Source organism: Lepisosteus platostomus, chromosome 10, assembly GCF_059453375.1.
Source record: "Lepisosteus platostomus isolate fLepPlt1 chromosome 10, fLepPlt1.hap1, whole genome shotgun sequence".
Lineage (NCBI taxonomy): Eukaryota > Metazoa > Chordata > Actinopteri > Semionotiformes > Lepisosteidae > Lepisosteus > Lepisosteus platostomus.
In genome coordinates this window covers 20,220,157-20,243,539 of record NC_142620.1, presented here as the reverse complement: position 1 = coordinate 20,243,539, position 23,383 = coordinate 20,220,157, and the positions used below count along the sequence as shown (strand labels likewise).

General features: G+C 34.6%; 1 protein-coding gene across 16 annotated transcripts in view; it reads left to right on the top strand.

Moving 5' to 3' along the window:
- Positions 1 to 17,740, top strand: part of LOC148653551 (T-cell receptor beta-2 chain C region) — a 219,471-nt gene extending 201,731 nt beyond the window's left edge. For 6 of the 16 annotated variants that reach the window (XM_088648719.1, XM_088648718.1, XM_088648717.1 and 3 more), the window contains exons 3-7: positions 11,058 to 11,117; positions 13,727 to 14,065; positions 14,935 to 14,952; positions 15,798 to 15,904; positions 16,791 to 17,740. In XM_088648719.1, the coding sequence (XP_088504845.1) occupies positions 11,058 to 11,117; positions 13,727 to 14,065; positions 14,935 to 14,952; positions 15,798 to 15,904; positions 16,791 to 16,817 (551 nt within the window). In that variant the 3' untranslated portion in view covers positions 16,818 to 17,740. Of the gene's footprint in view, positions 1 to 5,091; positions 5,152 to 6,008; positions 6,073 to 7,541; positions 7,606 to 8,706; positions 8,761 to 9,663; positions 9,724 to 11,057; positions 11,118 to 13,726; positions 14,066 to 14,934; positions 14,953 to 15,797; positions 15,905 to 16,790 lie in introns of all 16 variants that reach the window. The other 10 variants (XM_088648710.1, XM_088648712.1, XM_088648702.1 and 7 more) reach the window with 5 other exon arrangements.
- The last annotated feature ends 5,643 nt before the right edge of the window (positions 17,741 to 23,383 follow it).

The following is a 23,383-nucleotide window of genomic DNA, read 5'->3' as shown; positions in this document are numbered from 1 at the left end:
TACTACTATTCTACAGAATTATATTGCAGATACATCCACTGTGATACATCATGATACATCATTGCTTCAATGATGTCAAACATATCATAACAATATATTAATTTAAACTAGAAATAAAGGTTGATATGTTTCATTCAGAAGGATGAAGCAGAACAACAGCTGCAAACACATAAAGTATAGTAATGTTTAAAAACCTGGATAAGTGTTAGGTTTAGTTTTAGTGTTCACCATAAATAACCCCTTTATTAAGATTTTTTTCTCAATCCAAAAAATCTTCTAGAAAGGATTTTAATGCTTACCAGGTTCTTCCACCACTTTTTCTAAAGTGTAATATACCCCATATATTCTGTATTATAGACCCTATATAGTCTGTATAGCAAGAGCAAAATCTTCAGTGATTTAAAAAGTACCAGTTTCAGCTTAAACCCAAACTTCACATGAAATATAAGAATTAACAAGAAGGAAATACAGCCACAGCTGCAAATGAAATCAATCTTGTACACAATAACTGTTACTCTGATCCTTGTGGATAAGTGAACACCTCTAGCCTAAAAAGATTCAAATCTTTATTAGCCCAAAGTGAGGGTTAGGGCTATGGTTACTTTAACAGATAAATTGGTCAGAGATAAGATTTATTGTCAATGTTCTCAAGCCTTTCAAAAGGGCTTTAATGCTAAGAAGTTTCTGTCATCACTTTTTCTCCAGAGCAATATTGCAGATTGTGCCCATGCATGGCAAGTTCTTCAATGATTTCAAAATCATCAGTGGACATAACGAACTACAAATGAAGTTTGTATTTGTATTGAAAATTCAAATCATATGTTTTGAAAATTCATTTTGCCCATGGGTTTTTTCCTTTTCCTTTTTCCTGCTGTAGCTCCTGATCTATAGCTTTTGTGTGATTTTTCTCACATTCCGTAAGAACATAAAGAACATATATTTTAAAAATACAACAAATTTTGCAAAAAAAAAAGAAAAAAGACAAACCATATTGATTAAGATAGACTTGGGTTATTTTAATTTTACCATAATAATTTCCAGAGTTTAATTATATATATTTCAGTATATATATATTTTTTTATTAACGTTCCTATTTTGTACTCATTTGATACCACAGTTTCCTGAACCTCAATTATGATGTAAGGCTGCACGGCAGGTGCACAGCTACCATTTAGGTGTATGATTAGGAACTGGTTGTAAAAAAGTAGCTTATGGTAGCTTATCAAATATCGACCCCTGCAGGATTTACAGTGCATTTTCTGATTCTGATTCAAAAGGCTCTCTTTCTGCAGCATAAACAGAATTCATGTTTTCTTAGTAATTGTGAAAATTGCTCAAGTGCTCATTAATTGCACTCACACTGTCAGATACTGTGCTCTGATAAACATCATAAATGAATCATTAATGATCACCTTTTCCCTGCAATCTCTGCAACACGTTTGTGTGATCTGAGTGCATTCCTAGGCAAATACTGTATGTGCAGTACGTGGGGAGGTACAGTACACTGGACTTGGTGACATCTGAAACAACATTGCTTGTTCCCAATGAAATGTATACAACTCTCGGTTAAATTATTGGTCATCAGGCCAAACTCATTGATAAAACTGTCTGCTTAATGACATCACAGCTTAAAATGATATTGAGTATATGCAACCACAAAATTACTATCTCTCTTACACTGGTGCACATTAAATGTTATCAGTGTTATACAAATGAATTTGGTCATTCTTTTACAATATTTGGAATTTAAAATATTCTGTGCTCTGACGAGTACTGACTCGTCACCTTTGCCTCTTAAAGTTCTAGTTTGGATGTCGAAGAAGAGACTCTCATTCCTGTATTGACAGATGAATACAGATCTTGTTTCTTTTTGCCTGTGTCAACCGTAGAAAAAGAAACCAGTTTGAAGCTGGGTATTCAGATGATGTATTTTTTATACTTTTAAATGTGGAAATAGAGAAAAAGTGAGCAATGTAAACTTATAGAAACCTATTTCTTCAATAACAAAAATAATTGGATAATTCTTGATATGATGACAAAGTTCCTTTGAAAGCCAACAACTAACTACAGTATGAGAGAGAAAAAAACGTAACTCACAGAATTTGGTTGCTAATATCCAGTTCCCAAAAGAATACAAATATGACAAAGGTGTAAAGATCATAGTGCTTAAATAATCTTTTAAACAATATTTTCATGTCAGCTTAGGTTCATCTTGATTTATACAGTAAATACAGACATCATTCGCTTAGGTTGTCAAACATGAATTTCAAAACCTGCTATGCCCTTGAGTCACCTTTACCAAAGAGACTTGTCAGTGGTATGGCACAGTGCCGTGCTTTATATTATTTCTGGGTGAGAGACGTCCCATTTCCTTCCGGAAGGAAAGAGATTACCTGCACTTCTGACTTTGCGAGGGCTGTTTCAGAGATGTATAAATAGAAACCATCAGCCCACTGTGCTCTCAGCTCCATGACAGACACCGGCAGAGGAAGTCGACTCAGAGAGCAGCTGAGTTTTTGTGTGACAGTCTAACACTGTGGGGACAGGGGGCCACGGTGATACATTCCCATAGACCGGCTGTACAAAAACCTCCCAGCTAAAAGCGCTGCTGTGAAAATGCCAACACCTATTGTATGAGCAGTTGTATGGAGTCAGGAGGGATGAAAGTGGCCAGAACACCCCTGGAAGCCAAAGGAAATATTAACTTTCACTGCCATCTTTTTCAATTTTTGGTCCAATGTCCGAAAGCAACAGTATGTTTATATCAAATTCCTCTGAGAAGAAGATGCTTTGGCTACTGGAATACTTACTTTTAAATTCATAAGAGAAAACTTCAGGAACAATAATTATAGGTTATTTGATGATATCATAAAATAATTATTAATGACATATCTTCAATTTTCTATGAAAAAGAAGAAAAGCTGTTTCCTTAGAGATGGTAAATGAATATAGGTTGTTTTTGTAACAGAATTACTTTGTGTGACACTGGAAATGTAGTGTACTTTGGAAATGGGACTAAACTAACTGTTTTAGGTAAGTAAAACTCTCTGGCTTTACTTAAACCAAGAATTTATATTGAAAACTTAGAAAACATTAAATGTTCGTCGACTCATTGATTCACACAGTCATTCACTTATCGTGCTCTATGAACTGAAATGGAAAGGCAGAAATTAAAATATATTTTATTTATCATACCGAGGCTATTTTTGTTCAAACAATAAATTGATTAATTTGATAGAACTTTCTATAATTGAGCAAGAGATTTTTATGCTCAGTCTCATAATACTGTGACAACACCCCAGCATACTTCGGTGAAGGGACAAAATTGACTGTTTTAGGTAAGAAATCCATTGTATTTTCATTTGGATTATAAATTATTTTAGAATTTTAGGGTGTGGTACCTGGTGATAGTGACTTTATGTAGACTGAATAGGTACACATTATGTAGACGTTTCCAGACTTGTCACGCTATATTAAATCTAAGGGCCAGAAAAACTGATGTGAAATCACCTGAAGGGTTTTTGAACACTTTAAAGTACCTGCTAAAAAGCACCAAGGTGTTTATGAAATGTCACATACCTTACATTAATACAAAAATACAATATCAAAATATAAGAAAACTAGAAAACATAAATAAAATGGTCTGTTGGTGGTTTTGGACAGTATATCATTGGATCGTAAAAGAGTACAAAAATTTTTTTCATTTCAAAGTTCATTTTTGCATTACCGATAGTTATAAAAGCAGATGAGCTATGTTTTTGCACTTTTTGACACACGAAGTTTGCACTGTGCTAATTATGAAGCCTACTTTGGCCAAGGCACTAAATTAACAGTTCTAGGTAAGTAAATCTATGTTTTTTTTTAAATGAATTCTGATACATCCTGAGCGACAAGCTGCAACAAACTGTAGTTTCAAAACTCCAAGGCTTTTTGTTACATCAACAAAACAATGTGCAAACACAGAATATCATTTCGGGCCAGGCACAAAATTAACGGTTCTTGGTAAGTAAATCTTTGAATTTACTGTAAGCTAATTTTGTGAATTTGGGAAAAAGTTAATTTCTGATATAATTTGAATGCAAACATTGCATCCTATGTACTGTAGTTCAAAATGGACATTTGGGGAAATTGCTGTTTGCATTTAGATTAAATGACTAGTCAGTTTTCAGTTTGAAAAACAACACTTCCCAAACATCTTGTAAAAAAGTTTTTGGGAGACTCCAGCTGTTGTATTTTAACAATGGGCTTCAGTGCTGTGCCTCTGGAGGCAGAGAAGCATACTTTGGAGATGGAACCAAGTTAACAGTTCTAGGTGAGAAAGTTTTCTTTTAAAATTCGTACCAGTTATACTAAGATGCGGTTAAACATGGATTAATCAATTACTATCATGATTATTCTTCATCTCATACACACAACCAGAATACAATTCTAAAGATACTAAACTATGCAAATGTTTAATCAATGAAAATGAATGCACAGCAGTAAAAAGAAGCTTGACTCACTTCCACGTTTATGGAATAGTCCTATTGCTCTGTGCTCATCTTCTCCACCAACTTTCGGTGCAGGGACGAAATTAACAGTTTTAGGTAAGAAAATGAATGTAACTGGTTATTTTATTGTTTGTGCTGATGCTAACAAAGGGGAAAAAATTTACAAATACTCAAGTAACAGACAAATATGTGTGGAGTTTCACTATATAGTTGTCTGCTTGGTGAATGAAACCAGAAATAAATCTGTGTTAGGAAAAACATGTTGAATACACAGATGGAGGAATGGAACAATTGTACCATGTAGAATTATGACAGAAACATAACTTTGCAGATCGTTTCAAAATCATTGAGCTGTTGTTCCCTAGAAAGGCAATCAAATTATTGTAGTACTTCTTGTCCACTTCATTGATGGAGACTGGAGTTTGCAATAAATCATTCAAAGAAATTACTTAGCAGGGACACAATGAAGTGAACAGGGGAAACAGTTTGAAAGGAACAGGGCTTTGATCACGTAGTTCAGAACATTTCTAAGCTATGAAAAGTTGCTTGGCTATCAGCCCAGATCACCAGAGCCTCAGCTACCCAGTTCTTATCAAGCAAGTGAACGGCGTGAATGCCGCTCAAGCATATTTTGGAAATGGAACCAGACTCACAGTACTAGGTAAGAAAGCAAAAAAATAAGGTGATTTTATAATGAAGCTTGTTATGATACTCCAGTGCCCCATTTGTGACTGACAATTGAAAGAGCAGAAAGTTTGTATTTTGTTTGTAAATGCTGGTCAGCCTGGTAAAGAGTTTTGTCCAGCAATAGATTCTAAGCAGCTGTAAAAAGTGTCTGTGCTTTCAGTAGAACATTATTACATGAAATAGAATTTATATTTTATCTAATGAGCAGTTGGAAAAGTGAATGGCAGTGATCATGGCTAAGGTAGATGTAAGGAGATGATAGAAATTTAGAATCAAAGTAAAAATGCTACACAGTTTAATATAATGTCCCTCTTTGCTGGATTGATCAGTTAGATGGCAAGAAATGCTGTATTAACAATAATTCATAATAGAAATTCTAAAAACTGAAAAGTTTCAACTAATTCAGTCGGCACTTTCTTTTATTCCTCATAAAGTGTATTTGTTTACTCTTGTAATGACTCTTGTAGTGACATAGCTATCCTTTGGTGATACACATATTTTTAATCTTTACTCATGATTATAGCTTGAATGTACACAGCTGTTATGAAAACCTGAGAGGATTCTAACTCAAACGTCAAACATGCTAGTGATGGCCAGAGACATGCTGTTTCTGCTAAAAAGAAAAAAATCTTTGTGTTAATAATGAATGATAAATCTTTTTTTTAAATATTGCTTTTATAGCCTTTGAATAATCAGATATGATGATAATGTGCACCAGTGTTTGTAATCTAGATTAGAAAGCTGCTTGAGAAATAGCACTGTAAGATATTGGCAGTTATTCAGTTATTCCAAAGCTCGTCTGGTTTCTGTGGCTAGGCTGTTTTTCTGTAGCTCTGTAACAGTGTGAACTACGATCCAGCTATCTTCGGCAACGGAACAAAACTGACAGTTTTAGGTGAGAATTCTGATTCAAAATCTCTCTAATGCCCTTAAAGTTTCTGTTATCTTTTATCATTGATTGTATACGAATTCATAGAATAATAACTTTTTGTCAATGAAAAAAACATGTATGCCTTCAAGTAAGGCTGCAGTCCAGTCAGATTTGAGGATGGGAGAATAGTTCACAGATGAGACTCTTTTTGAGATTTTTGTTTGGATGTCTCAACACTGTGCTGGCCTGGAGGCTTATTTTGGTGAAGGCACCAAGCTAACAGTTCTTGGTAAGTTATTGTCATAAACTTTCAGTTACATGTCTCATACACCAAATTTATTAAGATGAGTGATAGACAGGACCTGAAACAGATGTAACAAACATTCAACAATCCAGTTCTCTGAAGATTTGTTTATGTATTCAATAAACAACCTACAACTGTGCCAAAAATCCTCTTATTACTTACGAACAGTTGAAAAGGGGAAACTACAGTATAATGCTTAATTAAATCAGTTAATTATTTGTTACTTAGCAAAACATTCATGTTAGAAAATAATTGAAAACATCTTTTTATCAAAAACTTGCAAAGTAATCTTGGAAGTCCGACTAGGCTGTGGGGATTGTGTCAGTAGTCATGCTTCACTGGCAGGGAGTGAAGCCAAGCTTTTCAACACTAAGCTTTATCGCTGTGCTCTACCAACCCAGCTTTCTTTGGACAGGGCACCAGGCTCACGGTTTTAGGTAAGAAAACAAATGCAGTAATACTCTATAATCAGAAAGCAGTTACTCTTTTTAAGTCTATCTGCAGTGTAGTTTTATTCATAGGTCTGATTGTAAATAGCCTGTATAGACTGTGCTGTCCTCACATGTCTTAGGACACTGAATTAGAAAAAATTTACAAGTGCACATTGACAAGGTTCTCTGGCCAGAGAAACAGGTGATGGCTCCATTTTATTTGTTTTACATTTTTTAGACATTAATTGTGATCAACAGTATATGCAAAAGTCTAAGCACAAGTAAGCCAAATGGCTGCTTGCCCCAGTATTCCAAATTTAGACAGTTTGTAATGTGTTCTGAACACCAATGTATTTGCTATGTGTTTTGGAAGGGTAGTGACAAGGATTATGAATGTAGTGGCATCACATAGAGGCTGCATAAGACCGAGGATTTAAATAAGAAGTTAATTATCATGTGGTCTTTGACATTCTTTTGAGCATTCCTTTGGCTCAGAATCCATCTAAGGTGAAGACCAACCCTTACAGGTGTCTGCAATGGCAAGTTCCACAATGCAAGTTAATTAAGTTCATGACAATTTGAGAAGAAAAGACTCAGTGCCACCAGAATGAAATGGCCTGTTAAGGTTTGGTACAGAGGTTCATGCCCCCTGTACTGCAGTAGTGTAAATTGGCAGGTGCTAAATGCCTGTTCAGTGTTTTCTGGCTGAGAGCCCAAAGCCCATTTCTGGTCTCTGAGTAAAACCAGTTTTTCGGCAGCTGCTAAGCAATGTGAACAATCAACCTGCTTATTTCGGGAGTGGAACGAAACTCACTGTTCTAGGTAAGAAAACAACAAAATTCCTTCTTATCCACAGCGAGGAATGCCTTCCCAGTGGAGTTTAACCGGGAATCAGGCATTTCTCTTCTTTTGAGTTCTCCTATGTCATTAGTTATCAAGAGAATTAAATCACTGTAGGAACAACACAGGGAGCTGATATAAGCAGGAATTATATAGGACTGTAACTGAACGTTGGTGTCAGTTTCTCAATGCTGGAAATATGGTACAATGAAGTACATCTGATGTCAAAGAAAATGTGAGATTAATGGCTTACTGGAAAACTACACTAAAATAGGTATTAACTCAGGTTATACTGTATAGTTTAAATAATCAGTTAAAAATCCACAAAGAGTTGGTTTTAAATAAGTTAAAATAGTGCCTTTTTTGTTTAAATCCATGACCTGTTTTTTAATTAAAGTACTTATACCAGCTATGTTATAATAATCCCTATTCTAAGGCAAATTAATGCTGAAATAGTTGTCAAATTAACCCTTTTTGGCTAAACAGGATCCTTTACATTTAAATGTAAAATAAATAACTTTCTGGTCTACACTACTAAGAAACTACATATAAAGACCCTGCCTTATTTGCTTAGTCTGATGCAAATTCATTTGCTCTGTATTTTGGTTATAGTTTGATCGTAAAGGCACTTAAAAGACCATGGAGATTTTATCACCTTGTGTTAGAAAACATATACCTGCACAACTGTTTTTATATCTTTTTAAGAAAAATACACAGATTGGAAGATGTTGGATGGATCAAATTTAAAGTCTTCAACTGCAGCAGCGGTGTCTCTTTGTTCACTGTGGAACTTTAGCTGGTTATTCATTTTAAACTAGAGTGGTGTTTGATTAGGGCTTTAAAAACTGCTTTATATTTACAGAATTTATGGTAAAACCAGACACTGCCTAGTGGTAAACCAAATCTCATGGGTTTTTTTTTAATCTATAAAGGCATGAATGCATTTGGTTTAGATGCTTGTAAAAGAAGAGAGAAGCTATGCTCCTACTGTGCTGAAGAGAATCACCCTTGTGCCCTATTTCACAACAGTTATTTCACAACTCTGCACCTGCAGCTGCTGGTTTTGCTACTAGTAAAGCACAGAGTGTACTAACAGAGAACAGTACTTCGGAAACGGCACAAAGCTGATTGTTTTAGGTAAGATGCCTTCTGAGCCACTCTTTAGTGTTCGGGAGCACTTCGTCAAGTGCACTTCTGGGAATCCTGAATAATAGGTTCTCTAAAATATATGTAACATTGTGAAGTAAGAAAAGCACATGGCTACATCAGTTTCTATAGTACTGCGTTTAATGGCATGCATAGTTGCTACAGTATTGTCAACACTGCATCGTGATAATAATAGAATTATGCAGGATTAAGGTCTAGTAAGGAACATTTATTAATATTTTGATTGTGCTCTTTGGTAAACCCTGTGTTTGCAGTGTAATCTAATTTCAAGTATTTTGAGGCCTACTCAAGGTGCTCTGGCAGACAGCCCAGAATCCTTTTATATTTTCTGAGTAAATGCAGTTTTTCTGCAGCTGCTTAACAATGTGAATACTGAACCTGCTTACTTTGGAGAAGGGACCAAACTCACAGTTCTAGGTAAGAATGCATTTTCTAAGCAGGGAACCATTATGTGCTGTTAGCTTTAGGAGAAGTGATTTTAAACCATTAATCTATAATACAAACCAGGTTCCGATCTGAGAGCTGGATTACATAAAACTCAAAAGCAAAACCAGGAAAGACCATCTAGGCAAGTTCAAAATATGAAAGATAGCCTCAACAGTTAATCACATCCAGAAATGGCACAAAATGACATGAAAAAATTCAATATATAGTATTATTAGAAACAAAACAGGATGGCGATAAGTATGACAAAAGTCTGAATTAAATGCACATAATACTTCACAAAATTATCATTTCCATTAGGTGCCCCTACTGTACATGATCAAATATTAATAAGTAGTGAGAGTTAATGTCACTCATGCAATAGGCTTCAAAGTATACTGTAGCTTTAGCATAGCCTGGCACTTCCTCGGTTTTCTAACAGCATATTAGCATTGTGCTCTGGCAGCTACCCTCTGTACTTTGGAGAGGGAACAAAGCTAACAGTTCTGGGTAAGTAAAAAGGCAAAAGCAGTAAACAAGCCTCACTTTATGATGTACAGCACTTGGACCTGAAGGATCTTGGTCATCCTTCTTGGTTCATTTTAAATAAACATACATACTGTATAGTATTGTGTATGAGTGACATACAGTATGAATTTTAATTAACTCTTAATGTTAGAAAACTTAACTCAAAAGCAGAAATCAAAGCAAACTGCCACAGACAACTGTCTCACATTTATAACGGCTCATCAGTGTAGTCTAGCTGCTCTTTGGCCAGTGGGATGGGTTTAATGTGGATCTCATAAAAAACATATTCTGTTCATATATTTATTATTAACTCTCTTGTGTATGCACTGTAAGTAAAGTATATGTAAATCTATATATTTACACCATATGAAATCTTGGTAAATAGCATTACCAGAGGGCACAAATGTTCTTAGTGTTGATTCACTGACTGTAAGTAATTTTGACAAATTAGTCTTTGATCAGACACAAACCAGAAGATGAAATCCAGTTCTATTTCTATATTAATGCAGACATAAACATTTTCACATTGCATAAAGTACCAGCAGAGCATTTACTGTATAATGCAACATTGTAATAGAAAATAAAAGCAGCAGATTATTAGAATTTTAAAAACCTACACTTTTTTGTTGTGATTTTGCGGTAACCTCTATTTAATAGACATATTGTATGGTCTTAAATTTATAACCATACCATACATGTAGTCTTACATTTATTTGTGTTTTTAGAATTTAAAAAACAGCCTTTCTAAATGGAGAAAATATTTAATAAATGAGTTTATGCAAATAACACATGATGTCAGATGCTCAAAAAGTTCAAAATAAGAACCTTTGCAGACTAATCATTAAAATCTTGAATCACTGAATATATGATGTTTTAAAGTTTGTATATAACTTATATACTGTATACTTTAAATTTAGATATTGTTTGATTGGCTTTAAAGATGTTTTACTTCTTAGTATTTGGTATTTTATGAAAAAATGCTAATCAGTATGCCGATCATTATCTTATAGATCTTAAACAATGAAAAGATTGCATGTTTATCTGAAGAGGCCTCCTTCTTTATTTTTGACTAATGAAATGTGTGCACTTATTTGAGTGCAGGTGTTTATCTTTCATCTGGGCTAAAAAAGCAACATTCTATGTAATGTTGTAGTTTCTTTGTGGTTGAAGAAAAAATTAAACTAAAGCATTGTTTCAACCTTTTGCCACAGAGTTATAGCTGTAGAGAAAACCTGTTCCCTTGTAGAGAAAACAGTAAAATAAATTCTCAAATTGTATGCAAAACTGCAGATGGGATTTTTGTAAAAGTTGTAGAGCGCTGTGCTCCAACACTTCACCCCTGCACTTTGGTGGAGGAACAAAATTAACTGTACTAGGTAAGAAAGCAAAATACTACATAATTGCCGAAGCATTTAGCAAATGGTTGGAAAAAATTAAGGCTGCTCTCATTTAAGACCTCAGTCACATTAAACAGTATTATTACAGAACATAAAGTAGTTATTGGATGGCATCCAAAGGCATGGTTGTGTCTTTTTTCACCAATGCTGGTAATCAGTGGCTGCCTAAATGAAACTTTTATGTTCAGTAAAAATAATATTACAAGTCTAAGCAATGTGCAGTTTGTAACTCAAAAAATATTTGTTGATTTTGGGATAAAACTCTGACGAGCAGGGTATGTAATTATTTTAATTTACTAAAAAGGTTGGCCTTATTTTATGTTATATCAGGAATATTCCTGTGCTTTGGAATGTTTTTTAATCACAGGCTTGAGACAATGCTGGTAAAATTGCATACACAGACTGTGTACTCAGATGCTGGGCTACTTAGATTTTCATTGAAAAAATAATGAGTTTAATCAAATTTTAAATGAACAGTACTGGTATGATACTTTATGTAAAACAGGTTGGGTATTTAACTCACACAGAGGCAACTTTTAGAAAGTAGTTTATACTTCAAATGAGCTGGATCCTACCCACATTGGGGAGTGAAGCAAAGATTGCAATATGAGGAACAATTATTAATTTTGACTTGGTGAGGAATGGTGACTGCTTAGGATAACCATTAGTACAGCCATTTGAAGCACTATCTTTGCAGAGGAGAGCAAAGGTTTTTATGCACTATATAATGGCTGTGCTCTGCAGATGTTCAGTACTTTGGTGCAGGAACAAAACTAACTGTTTTAGGTAAGTAAGAAAATGTCATAGAAACGATAAATATTGGTTTCCTATATCCTAATGGTACTTCACTAGATCGAGTTAGCTTAAAAGTTGAGCAGGAGTTCGATAAACCTAGAGCCAAGTACGGTTTTATAAAAATATTTCTGACTCGTGATAATTTAAAAAAACAGTTGTGTTTGTTATAGGGTGGCGAGGCTAATGCCTTCTTTTTATAAGGACTCATTGTTTTGAATTGCAGCAAGAAAGACATACGGTCTCTTGTCTGATCTCAGTCAGTTCCTCTAAAAGCTTTCCCAATATATGACTGAGACAGTATCTGACTTGTATCAGTGGTCATCATTTGAAAAACATTTAACTGGATGTTTTGGTTTTGTACTGTAATAATTTTCCTAACCAATTTCAGGGCACTTCCATTCTCTAAACATGATTTTTCTCTCCTTAATTTCAGAAAGCACCAAGAATGTCTATAGCAACTACAGTAAAAGAAGTATTACTCAGATTTGGCATGTACAGCGCTTCAAAAAGCCTTTTAATGATACCCCATTTTGTTGAATGAAATAGGCACTAAACACTTTTTAAAGAGAATAATGTAATCAAATTTTAATTGCTCAAAATGAACACTTTCTTAGGGTGAAAGTAGCTCAATTATAAAAAAATCAAATCAAAAGCTAAAATATAATGGTTGCATAATAATTCACCCTTTTTGTGAAGGCAAACCTAAATTTGCTCAAGTGTACAAAATTACTTTGACAATTTCCCGGGTGCAATAATCCTGGTTTACTTAGTTCAAAATAAATACATAGATATCTGTGTAATGTGCTATACTGTATATGAAACTAATGTAAACTTATATACTGCATTCCCAGGAAAATGCATATCTGCAATACAAAGAAAGTTACAGATAGAGTGTATTAAAAGTCAAATATACTAGATAAATTAAAGCAACAATTAAAAGTGAAATGAAAAGCTTTATGCAAATTACATTATTTGCTACAAAGAGTAGCATGTTTGGTACATCGCCTAAACTTAAACTTTTTAAGTTCTGAAAAACGTAGAACCCAAAATACATAACTAATTAATTACTAGAACTTTTGACCTGAATTATCCAGTATTAATTTTGTTGATTTACTGTTCTCCTAGCTACAAAATGTATGGGGATTATAAAAGTTTGTAGGTGACAAAAATTCCATTAAGCTCTTGCGACAGACAGTTAGACCTAGAAAATGTCAACTGTATTTTATAGTTTAGCAAAACTATTTCAAAGGTGTCCCATAATGTCTTTGAAGTATCATGCTATGACACCCCTATAGATACAATCATGCTCTAGTCCTATAGACCGATTTTTAAAAAAAGATAATGCTACTAAACGTCCAAAATAAATTTAACTATAATCATTTAAAAACTTCATATGAACATAATAAAAACATAATGTTTGTATTCAGATTCATAATTTTATTTTTTATTGTAGTCTTTATAAAACCGATGGAGAAATTAATAATATATTTGAAAGTTTTTTTATGCTCTCAACCAATTTAATGCTTCTGAAAGCAGATATAAAAATCAGTGAACATTGCCTAGGTATTTTAACAGTGCAAGAGAGATTAGGAATGTCTTTATAGTTTAATAATACATCAAAATAACAATTATATGGATTTCATATTTCACAAGTCAGTCACACTATGCAGCAAAGAACTTAAACTGCTACTGAGTGACAAAATGGGTACCGATTGTGAAGTCAGTTATAATTTTTCACTGATACATAAATATATATTGCTATTCTCCCCTAATCTAAAATTTATTTCTCACAGACCCAAGTGTTCCTGTTACATCACCCAAGAACCTCAAAATCCTTAAGCCCTCTAAAGAAGAGATCAAAAAGAAGAAAAAAGCCACGCTAGTGTGTGTGGCCACTGGTTTCTACCCTGACCACATCACTGTTTCTTGGAAAGTCAATGGACAGGACCAAACAAAACGGGTTAAGACAGATGATGCAGCAATCAAGGGCAACGACAAGAAGTACAGCATCACCAGCCGGCTGAGAGTCAGAGAAAAAGATTGGTTTAACCCCAAGAAAAAATTCACCTGCATCACTTCCTTCTACAATGGGTCCGGCTATATGAAAAATGAAGTGCAGATCAATGGAGAGGGTAGGTACAGGAGAACTGAAACATACTTGAGCTGGATGTAAACAGCACAGGTGTGAGAATGGCAAATGGTGTTATTTAAATAAAATCTGTTTTTAATTTGGGGTGGCCAAAACAATCCAGTAATATAACAAACAAGAAAAGAGCACTGTCATTTTCTCTCATAGTTCTCCCCCATGCCCAGCACCGTCTACAGGTGCACCAAAAAGTTATGAACTTGAATATAATAATTAATAATTATAATAATTTCTTACACTTACATAGCACTTTTCTAGACATTCCACTCAAAGTGCTTTACAGGTAATGGGGACTCCCCTCCACCACCACCAATGTGCAGCCCCACCTGGATGATGTGACGGCAGCCATAGTGCACCAGAACGCTCACCACACATCAGCTATTAGTGGGGAGCAGAGCAGAGTAATAAAGCCAACTCATAGATGGGGATTATTAGGAGGCCATGATTGATAAGGGCCAATGGGAAAATTTGGCCAGGACGCCAGGGTTACACCCCTACTCTTTACAAGAAATGCCCTGGGATTTTTAACGACCACAGAGAGTCATGACCTCTGAATATAGTTTATCTGAAAGGTTTAAAATACAAATAAAGCTTAAAATAGGAGGCTGTTTAACTTATTTTCATTAATATTATTATGTTGATATTAAAAAAAAATCTGGATTACTCATTGTTTGGAGAAAAAAAACTTTGCAAAACAAACAGAATGCAGACTGTATTTTGAATAAATCCTTTCCATGAAGTATTAAAGACCTTCTTTACGGCCCTCTTTATCCTATGTTTTAGAGTTTTGGGTTAATAATTAGAAGTGATTAATTGACATGTCTCTGATACACTTTACTCTTTTCTGAATTGCAGGTTGTGGCCTCACTGCAGGTAAGTTTACATTTTATTACATGTTATTCTAAATAACAAAGCATCAATAACAAATCATGAATTCCATGATTTAGTGTCTAAAAGACCATGTGACCTTCCTCAATTAACAAAGAAAACCTAATTAACAGAAATAAAGGTTTTTGTTATGATTTTTAAAGCCTATTACTAGCCTCTCCAGCTGCTCGGGGGTACAGTATAAGGTGCATTGATCTCTCCTCAACTGGTCAGGACTGCATGAACATGCATGGTATCACATTACTTTAAGGACGAAGCCAAGGTTAAATATAACTCAAAGCATCTTTTAATGGTATAGAGCTACTTTTAACACTGTAATGTACAAAGTCTGCATTATCTTGGCTAACATTTTATTTTACCTTGCATTTTTAGATAATACACAATTAATTGATATAAAGGTTTAGTGATAATTTGGTGCATAAGATTCTGAGTGTCATTATTAGGTCTCCATATCAATGGCAGTTCAACGAAGGCTGTTGTTGATACATTAGTTCTCATAGAGCAAATGACTAAACCCAAGAAAATTCTTCTGCTTCCAGAATGCATTTGATTTGTGGATGGACAACCCCTTACACAAACACCTAATTACCATGAAAATCATTACCCTCACATACATGTTTAGATTTGTTTCTCTGCATAATTAGAAATATCTACTGTATTTTTAAATGAATCACTGAAGCTGCTTAATATGTTGATACTTTTCTGTGGATATTTAAATCCACAAAATATATTTTAGATTTCTTAATATCACGTTCTATTTGGAGTTTTTTGGATGTTTTGTTTTAATCTCTGATAGCTCATTGTTACTTCTTCTATCAATCTTGTTTTAGATGCTTACGTGGGAAGCACAAAAAATGTATCCGCATACTATGTAATTTTCCTTGGCAAATCTGTCATGTATGGGCTGTTTGTGACTGTTCTAGCATGGAAAATAAAGGTAAGACTTCCACACAAACAAAGACTGTTGATTTCAACTAAAACATTCCATACACTAGAATTGAGCATTCACCCTCTCTTTCATTTTGTTTTCCTCAAAAATTAATACATATTAAGTCTCCTGTTCATTTGCTCTAATACAGTTCTGGGATTATTTCAATCAATTTCCTAGTAAAATTCAGTGGAAATTACGCTGTTTATAAATATTGAAATTCAATATACTGTACACACATTGACATTCTCCTTAGAAATCGGCAAGTTGTGCAGTGAGATAAGCAGATTAAACTCGGATTTAACACCTGTGTACTATGAGTAGAAATTACCATTGAAAGAGCTTTAGGAAACTGAACAGACAGAACCAGTATCCAGAAAATTAAGAACTCTTGCCACATGTCCATCTCCAGTTTTCTTCAGCTCAATTAGCCACTTCACCACGCATGAAGTCTCCAGCTGTAGACAAAAGAGGATTATGTGTTTTTTTTACTTTATAATTTAGAGTTACATAGAAATTCTAAATATATGAAAATATTTGATGAACATAGATGTAAACAGTACTGAAATGTTACAGTATTTAAAACATTATAAAAGGGATACCACTTTTAGAAATATAATCAAAAATCTACAAAGCAGGTACAGAAGAATCAATAGACGCAACAACAGCAAGGAATACAGTGAAAAAGGAATACCAAAACAGATCAAATAAGGAAATGCTGATGAAAATCACTTTTCTTTAAGTCAGTTTATCATTTTCTATAGTATGGTGAGGAAAGGTTGTAATGTGAGACACAGGTACTGTAGTGAATCATGTTTTATTGTGAAATAACTCTCAGTTTTGGTACAGGGAGACTTTATGGCTTCATGACATTTGTTTGTTTTTTATTCCACAGAGAAATTCAGGAAAACATTACAACTGAAGGATTGTAAAACCAGTCACATAAGAAGAGATGTGAAACTTCTATTTGCTTATAAAAGGATATTTCCTTTACATTCTGGTAACGATGATGTGCTATAGGATTAGGGACTGGCACTAACATGACCTTCTACCAATCGTATAACTTCAGTTTCCTTTTGTTCCAAAAAATTATAAGGGAACAGTATCACTTGCAATGAGGTATGCAGAAGTGTATAAGTGAATTACTGCTGCACTAAAGAATTTTTTAATACCCTGAATTACACATGAGTGTTTTACCTATATGAACTCTGTGTCTGTCATAAATCCTAAAAATAAAGTATTTGTTTTCTGCAACTCTGTCAATAAAGACATTTATTTTGGAATTTATGAAGCAATATGTTATTAGTGGTTACAATGCACATTACTTGACAAACAATCAAATTAATCTTCAAAATAAACTAATCCAACTGTAAGTAAATGTAAACCTTCATAACTGAAGTACCATACAACTGTAGTAAATGTAAAGGCACCTCTCCTGTTATCATTAAGGCAATATATGTATTTGTTTATAAAGCCAAATCTACAATCTGGATATTGACAAGTTTGTCAGTTATTGTTGTTTTGTACTGTCTGATGCTTCTATTATTTTGTGCTGTAATTATATAATTATCCAAATATCTACAATGCGCTTTTTCAGCTGTCTGATATTTCATATCCTGTGTAGGATATAAAAACGAAGAGGAAAAATTAACTCAACTGTGTCTGAAAGTTGAAAGGCAAAAAGAAAACATTATCTAGATTAATCCTTAAGTGAAGTGATATTTGCTGTTGTTATACATTGTTTTAACTCTGTAAAAAATGTTAAATATAATTTGTGAAAACCATTTGTTTCCTTTCTGTACCTTCTCTTTATATAGAGAATTAAAATCATTTTCTTTCTCACAAGTCTCTTGAAAATCCTTTTTTCAAACCTGTATACAGATGCAGAATCATCTATATTCCTTAGTAGTTTCCAAATTGTGTTTCTGACATTAAAAGACTGTTGAGAGAAGAATGTGTGAATTTTCATTGCATGTTTCTAATTTTCTTGTATGTAGTCACATAAGGCTTGATACGGTAGAATTGAATTCCCACATAGGAATTAAAATTTTCTGAAAGGAGGCTATACCTATTTATCAGCTATATAGTAAACATTTTTTTCAGCATATCTATGCTCTTCGTTTGGCCTTTTTTGAAGATATGTACATGTTCATTCATTTACAGCTAGGTATTTTATTGTAGTAATGAGGGCGAAGCACCTTACTCAAGAATACAACAGTAGTGTCTCAGCTGGGATTTGAACCTACAAACTTGAAGTTACAAGTCCAGAACTCTTATCATCTGCTGCTTATTTTTAGACAATTTAATAACATAATTAAGCAGGCACACTACAAAAGCCATGCAAGACTAGATCCCACAATCTCCCCCAAAAATACTTTAGAATTGAAGGTTGGGATGGGGCAAATCACATGTAAAAGATCCTAGCTCATATTAAATCAGAAACAGAAATGGAAAAGGGAAGCTTTTCTCCAAAACATCTGTAAACTCAAGAATATTGTTTACAGATCCAACAAAGGCCGATTCTTTCAGCAGCATCATTCAACATGTGTTCAGCCTTAACAACCATGTGTGTGTGATGCTGTATTCACACTTCTCTTGAAACACCATTTTTGTAAACAGTAACATACAAGGAACAAAAAAGATAAAGGATGTGGTTTGCCATCTCTGTTTTCATCAAGATTGTGTGAGATTAGTGAGTGGAAAGTAGACTGTTGTTCAAGAACTAGGTCATGAAACACGTGTTCTGTGGATTGAAGATGAAAAAAGGTTGCTGAACTACTTTCAAGACAGATTAAGATGAACAAAAATAAGAAAGATCTGTGAAGTTCCACTGCAAACCTCCAAACACTGAGATAACAAAACAAACCCTTCACTCAGTTCTGTTCAAATGCTGTTAAGCCAGTTGGTTTAAATTTAAGATGTTCTCTAACCCATCCCACCAATTACAACAAGAAACCTTAAAAGAAATTCATCCCTAGAATGGACTCTTTGCTAATTAAAATAACCTTGAAAGATGTATGCTTCAATCTAAAGAAAATCTAAAAGAAAGATACCTGAGAGGGTAAAGTCTTAAAAAGAACCCAAAAGGAAAAACAAAACAAAGACCAGGTAGTTACAGTAGAAACCCAAATGCATGAGATAGAAGCTTCCAATTTGCTGACAATTCTGTTATTGGAATCACCAGAAACATGGTCATCATATAAGAGATATATTTATACTGTACAGAATGTGTAGGAAAGTGGAAGTGTGAGATTAGAATTTAAACTTGTCCCAAACTTCCATTTAAATGAAAAACACTGCTAACTGCTTTCATCCTTTTGTAGGAGCACCTACTGTATAAAAGTAAATGATTGTATTATTCTCATTTTATTCAAATGAAAACAAACAAGCAACCAGAGATGAAAGAACTATTAGGGAACTGTGACCATAATATTGTATGCTTTGAAGGATACTTTGAAACTGTAAAATCCAAATGTGAAGCTGACAATGGGACTTACAGTATGGCAATGAGACAGAGAAGACAGACTAAAAATATTAGGATAAAAAATGCATTTTAAAATAAGTCAAATGTGTCCAAGACATTAATAGCATAGTGGTGAATTTATAGATAATAAAAGTAAAATTACTAATGTACTAAATGTGTATTTCACACAGGTGTTCACTAAGGAAGAAATCAACCACATTTTTTCTTACTGCCATTATGAGATTTGTTATTAGAGAGGCAGCATTTTAACAGTTTTTGAAACAACCAGCAATACTTGGAGGATCAAACAGAAATCGGCAATTTGTTTTTGCAGATGTGATAATTCTTATATTTGCAACATTTACTGTATGTTGGCATGTAATCAGCTAAAATTTGTGATTTTCTTTCAGTGGAAAATAAGTACTCCCCATAATTTTCTATGATCACAAAATATGGAAAAAGAGTAAGTTTGTTGTTCTTGTCAAAGCCCTTTTTTGGTAGCCCAGACATGACCAAGTGGAACAGTCACTTTGTTCACCATCCTGTAAGCCTTCAAGCATTTTCATCTGTCTCATTAGGGATGTTTTATGTATTGTTTTTATAATTAATACTTTGCAACAAATAAACAATTCATCATTTGTGGTGCTGTTAAGAAAAAATCCACACAAGTGTTAAACCTTTATCAGAGCATTATTAGAAAATGAAAGACATAACAACATAAGCACTATGGAGTATTATGTAAGCCTGTTTCAAACAAACTATTTTTTGCAGTTGACTATAGTGATTGTTTTTCTTCTTTCTTTTATTTCCTTCAGCTTTGTTGTGTGGTCAAGTGGTGGTGGTTTATTTTTTCAGGTGTTCAGTTAATTATGGCAGGAGCGTTTGTCAAAAAGTGCTCTCAAAGAGCCAGCTCCAACCGCACCATTGTGCTCGCGTGAATAGTTTCCTCATGACGGAGTTTTCACTCGCAAAGAGACTCGGTTACACCTTAACATCCGGAGATTGTAGAACCGCCAGAAACCAGAGAACCGTTACTGGTGAGCGCAGGTGTGTAAGGAGCAACCTCTGACCTTGAAACAGAAACAAAGGTTTTCATAGGGTCTATTTCTGTCTTTTGTCTTCTGAATGACGCAACACAGAACTATCTTACAGCAAAAGAAACTTGGATATGGCTGGTTTTCGTTTTCTGTCACCAAAAAAAATGAAAATGCTTCGTATATTGCTTCTTTTTTTTCTTTTGACATGCATTTAACGTACTGTTCATAAACAGTGAATATAGTTTATTATCTTCACAGATATAACTTAGTCTTCAACCCCTAGAAATCGCCCAGACTGTTCACCAGCAGTGATTCATTGATAAGGAAAATATAAGCAATACTGATACACCAAAGACAAAAAAGATAATTCCGTTGCTGATACGAATTGAACAAGCGATCACTTATATGGCATCACTCTTTCACACAAAAAAGAAACATTAACAAAGAAGGTTAAAGTATTAAAAATATTGTATTGTAAACTATAATAAATACACAATAACAAGCATTTGCGGAAAACCTAATGTGTTAATTATGTAGAAATCTTCCCAAACACGAGTTCATTTCTGATTCATACATATGATCACATTATAAAATAAACTAGAAATAAATATGTATACGTATATTCAGCAGCTGTAAACAAATCACATCACATTATTCTGTGTATTTTACAAACATGCAAAAATAATTATGTGAAAGTTACATAATTATACCCATGAGAGTACTGTATTTGCAGTTACCGGTTTACCTAATTTTGCAATATTCTTAGATGATACTAGGGGGCGACATGACGTAACTTTTCTATTTTTTTGGTACTGACGATAAATCTTTCTCGGATATTTTGCCATATGTTTATTTAAAGTTAATAAGGAAAAACCTTAGAGCAAAGTCAAAAACATGAGGATATGTTGGACATCAGGCAGGAACCCAGATAGAACTACATTTCAGCCACCTTGTATTACTTCTTAAGGTAAGTAAATCTAAGGAGCTCTAAAGCTCTACTGGTCAATAAGTACTGTATAATGACCTCTTATGGTCATTAAAGGCCCAAAGTACAGGGATATAATTCCAATAACAAAAGGAAATGTAAATATTATGTCAGCAAATTCCTCTGCTCTTGTTGGTCATTGATTCTTTCTTATTCATGAACGCACAATGATACAAATATAACATCACTAATGAAAAAGATGAATGATGAGCCCAGGTATGATGAGCCTAACTGGAATGAAATCCAATAGGAGCATGTGAATCTGTAGAAAACTTTGTTCCACATCACATGATATGGTATGATTAAACTTAGACAAAAACGCTTACTGTATGTGTTGCTTTGTTAGGATGCTAGGACACATGAATTACCCTTCAAATGTTCAGGGAAACACACAATATAATATCTGCTACAAAATCTAGAATTACTGTTTTTGTTCAAGAACTCAAACTTGATGGTTTTAGTGGATTTTCAATGAACACTACTTTCTTAATTTTTAAGGCAGACAGAATGGCAAGCAAACGTCAAACATCAGATGCGCTCATCTTGTAAATTATGAGAATGTTTAGTTAATTGTGACAATACTTTTTTGATTTTCCCAAGATGTATTTGAACTGATCATAATGGATTATCAGGAAGTGAAAAAGATCATTAACAAAGGGGTATTCCAAAATTTGTTTTTTTATGAAAAATACTAAAAATGCATGTCCTACAAAGAGTGTAAAATATTTTGCCCACACACACACACACACACACACACACACACACACACACACAGTTGTAGGTGGAGACTCTTATCAAATATTGTACATAAGCCTCCAACGCAGACTAGATCATTCAGGTAAACAGGAAAAGCGTGTCAGTGTTGAGTATTACATTATCTTCAAGAGAAGGAATGCCCTGATTTGTGTAAACAAGCCGTCTCTGTGATGTCAGCAGAGGAAATGACACGTTTGTGAGTTTTTGAATGATACTGTATTGCTGTGGGGACAGGGGGGGAACAGTGATAGATCTTCCATAGCAAACTACAAAAACCAAAGTAGCATCAAATTGCCTTGCAGGGTCTCTTGACAATAATAAATATGTAACAGACTGGTAAAAATCAACAGCACACCAGTGTTGTACAAGCACAATTACTGTCTTATTCTTTCATGTAGTGAAACAAAATGTTCATAATTACAAAGACAAAATGAGGCACAGAAACAGTCTGTCTTCAGATGGTCCCAAAATCTATCTTTCAGATACTGGCTGCCTCATGAGCCCTGGTCTGCAGAATTTAATCTTCTCACGCCTGTCAACAGGGAGCCACCTCAGAAGAGCATGATCGATGAGTGTAAAGGGGTGTCGCGCCATGTAGTATTGTGGTTCCCACTTGATATCTGGGCAATCACTTTCGATAGGGTTGTAGCACTGAGGAAAGAGCTTCCTGTTGAGGTAGACAGCCTGTCATGTCATTCCACTCCCCGGATCTTTTGAAACAGCATTGTTCCCAGTCCCTGCAAAATAAACTGTAAGGAGAAGTCTGGACAGCACATGATTGCGTTCCAACACAGCAGGTCCTCCATCGTCATCATTGTCTGGAACATGGATTTAGTGCTGCTCCATCTACTAGACTGTATCTGGAGTACCCTTTTTTGGGTCGTTCAGACAAGGGAGCAGTGATTGCGGAGTAGTTGGTGATGGTCCTTTGGTAGTAGCTTGCACATCTCAAAAAACGTGGAAGTCCCTTTTTTCACTTGGATGGAGGGCAGAAGGCCTCACAGCCATAATGTTGTCTTTCTTTTCTTCTCTTTTCACAATGGAATAAACCTTTCATTTATTCCTTTAATACTATAGTGCTTTCGGGTTCTCATGGGTTTGTGCCCTCATGGCTCCCGCCTCAGGTCAGCCCTCCAACGCTGGGGCTCAAACCCGGGTCTCTGGCATCACTCAACAGGGAACCAGCCGGCTGAAGGTCCCTGCTATTCACAGGGAAGGGCGGTGACATCACCACGCTGGCAACCAGT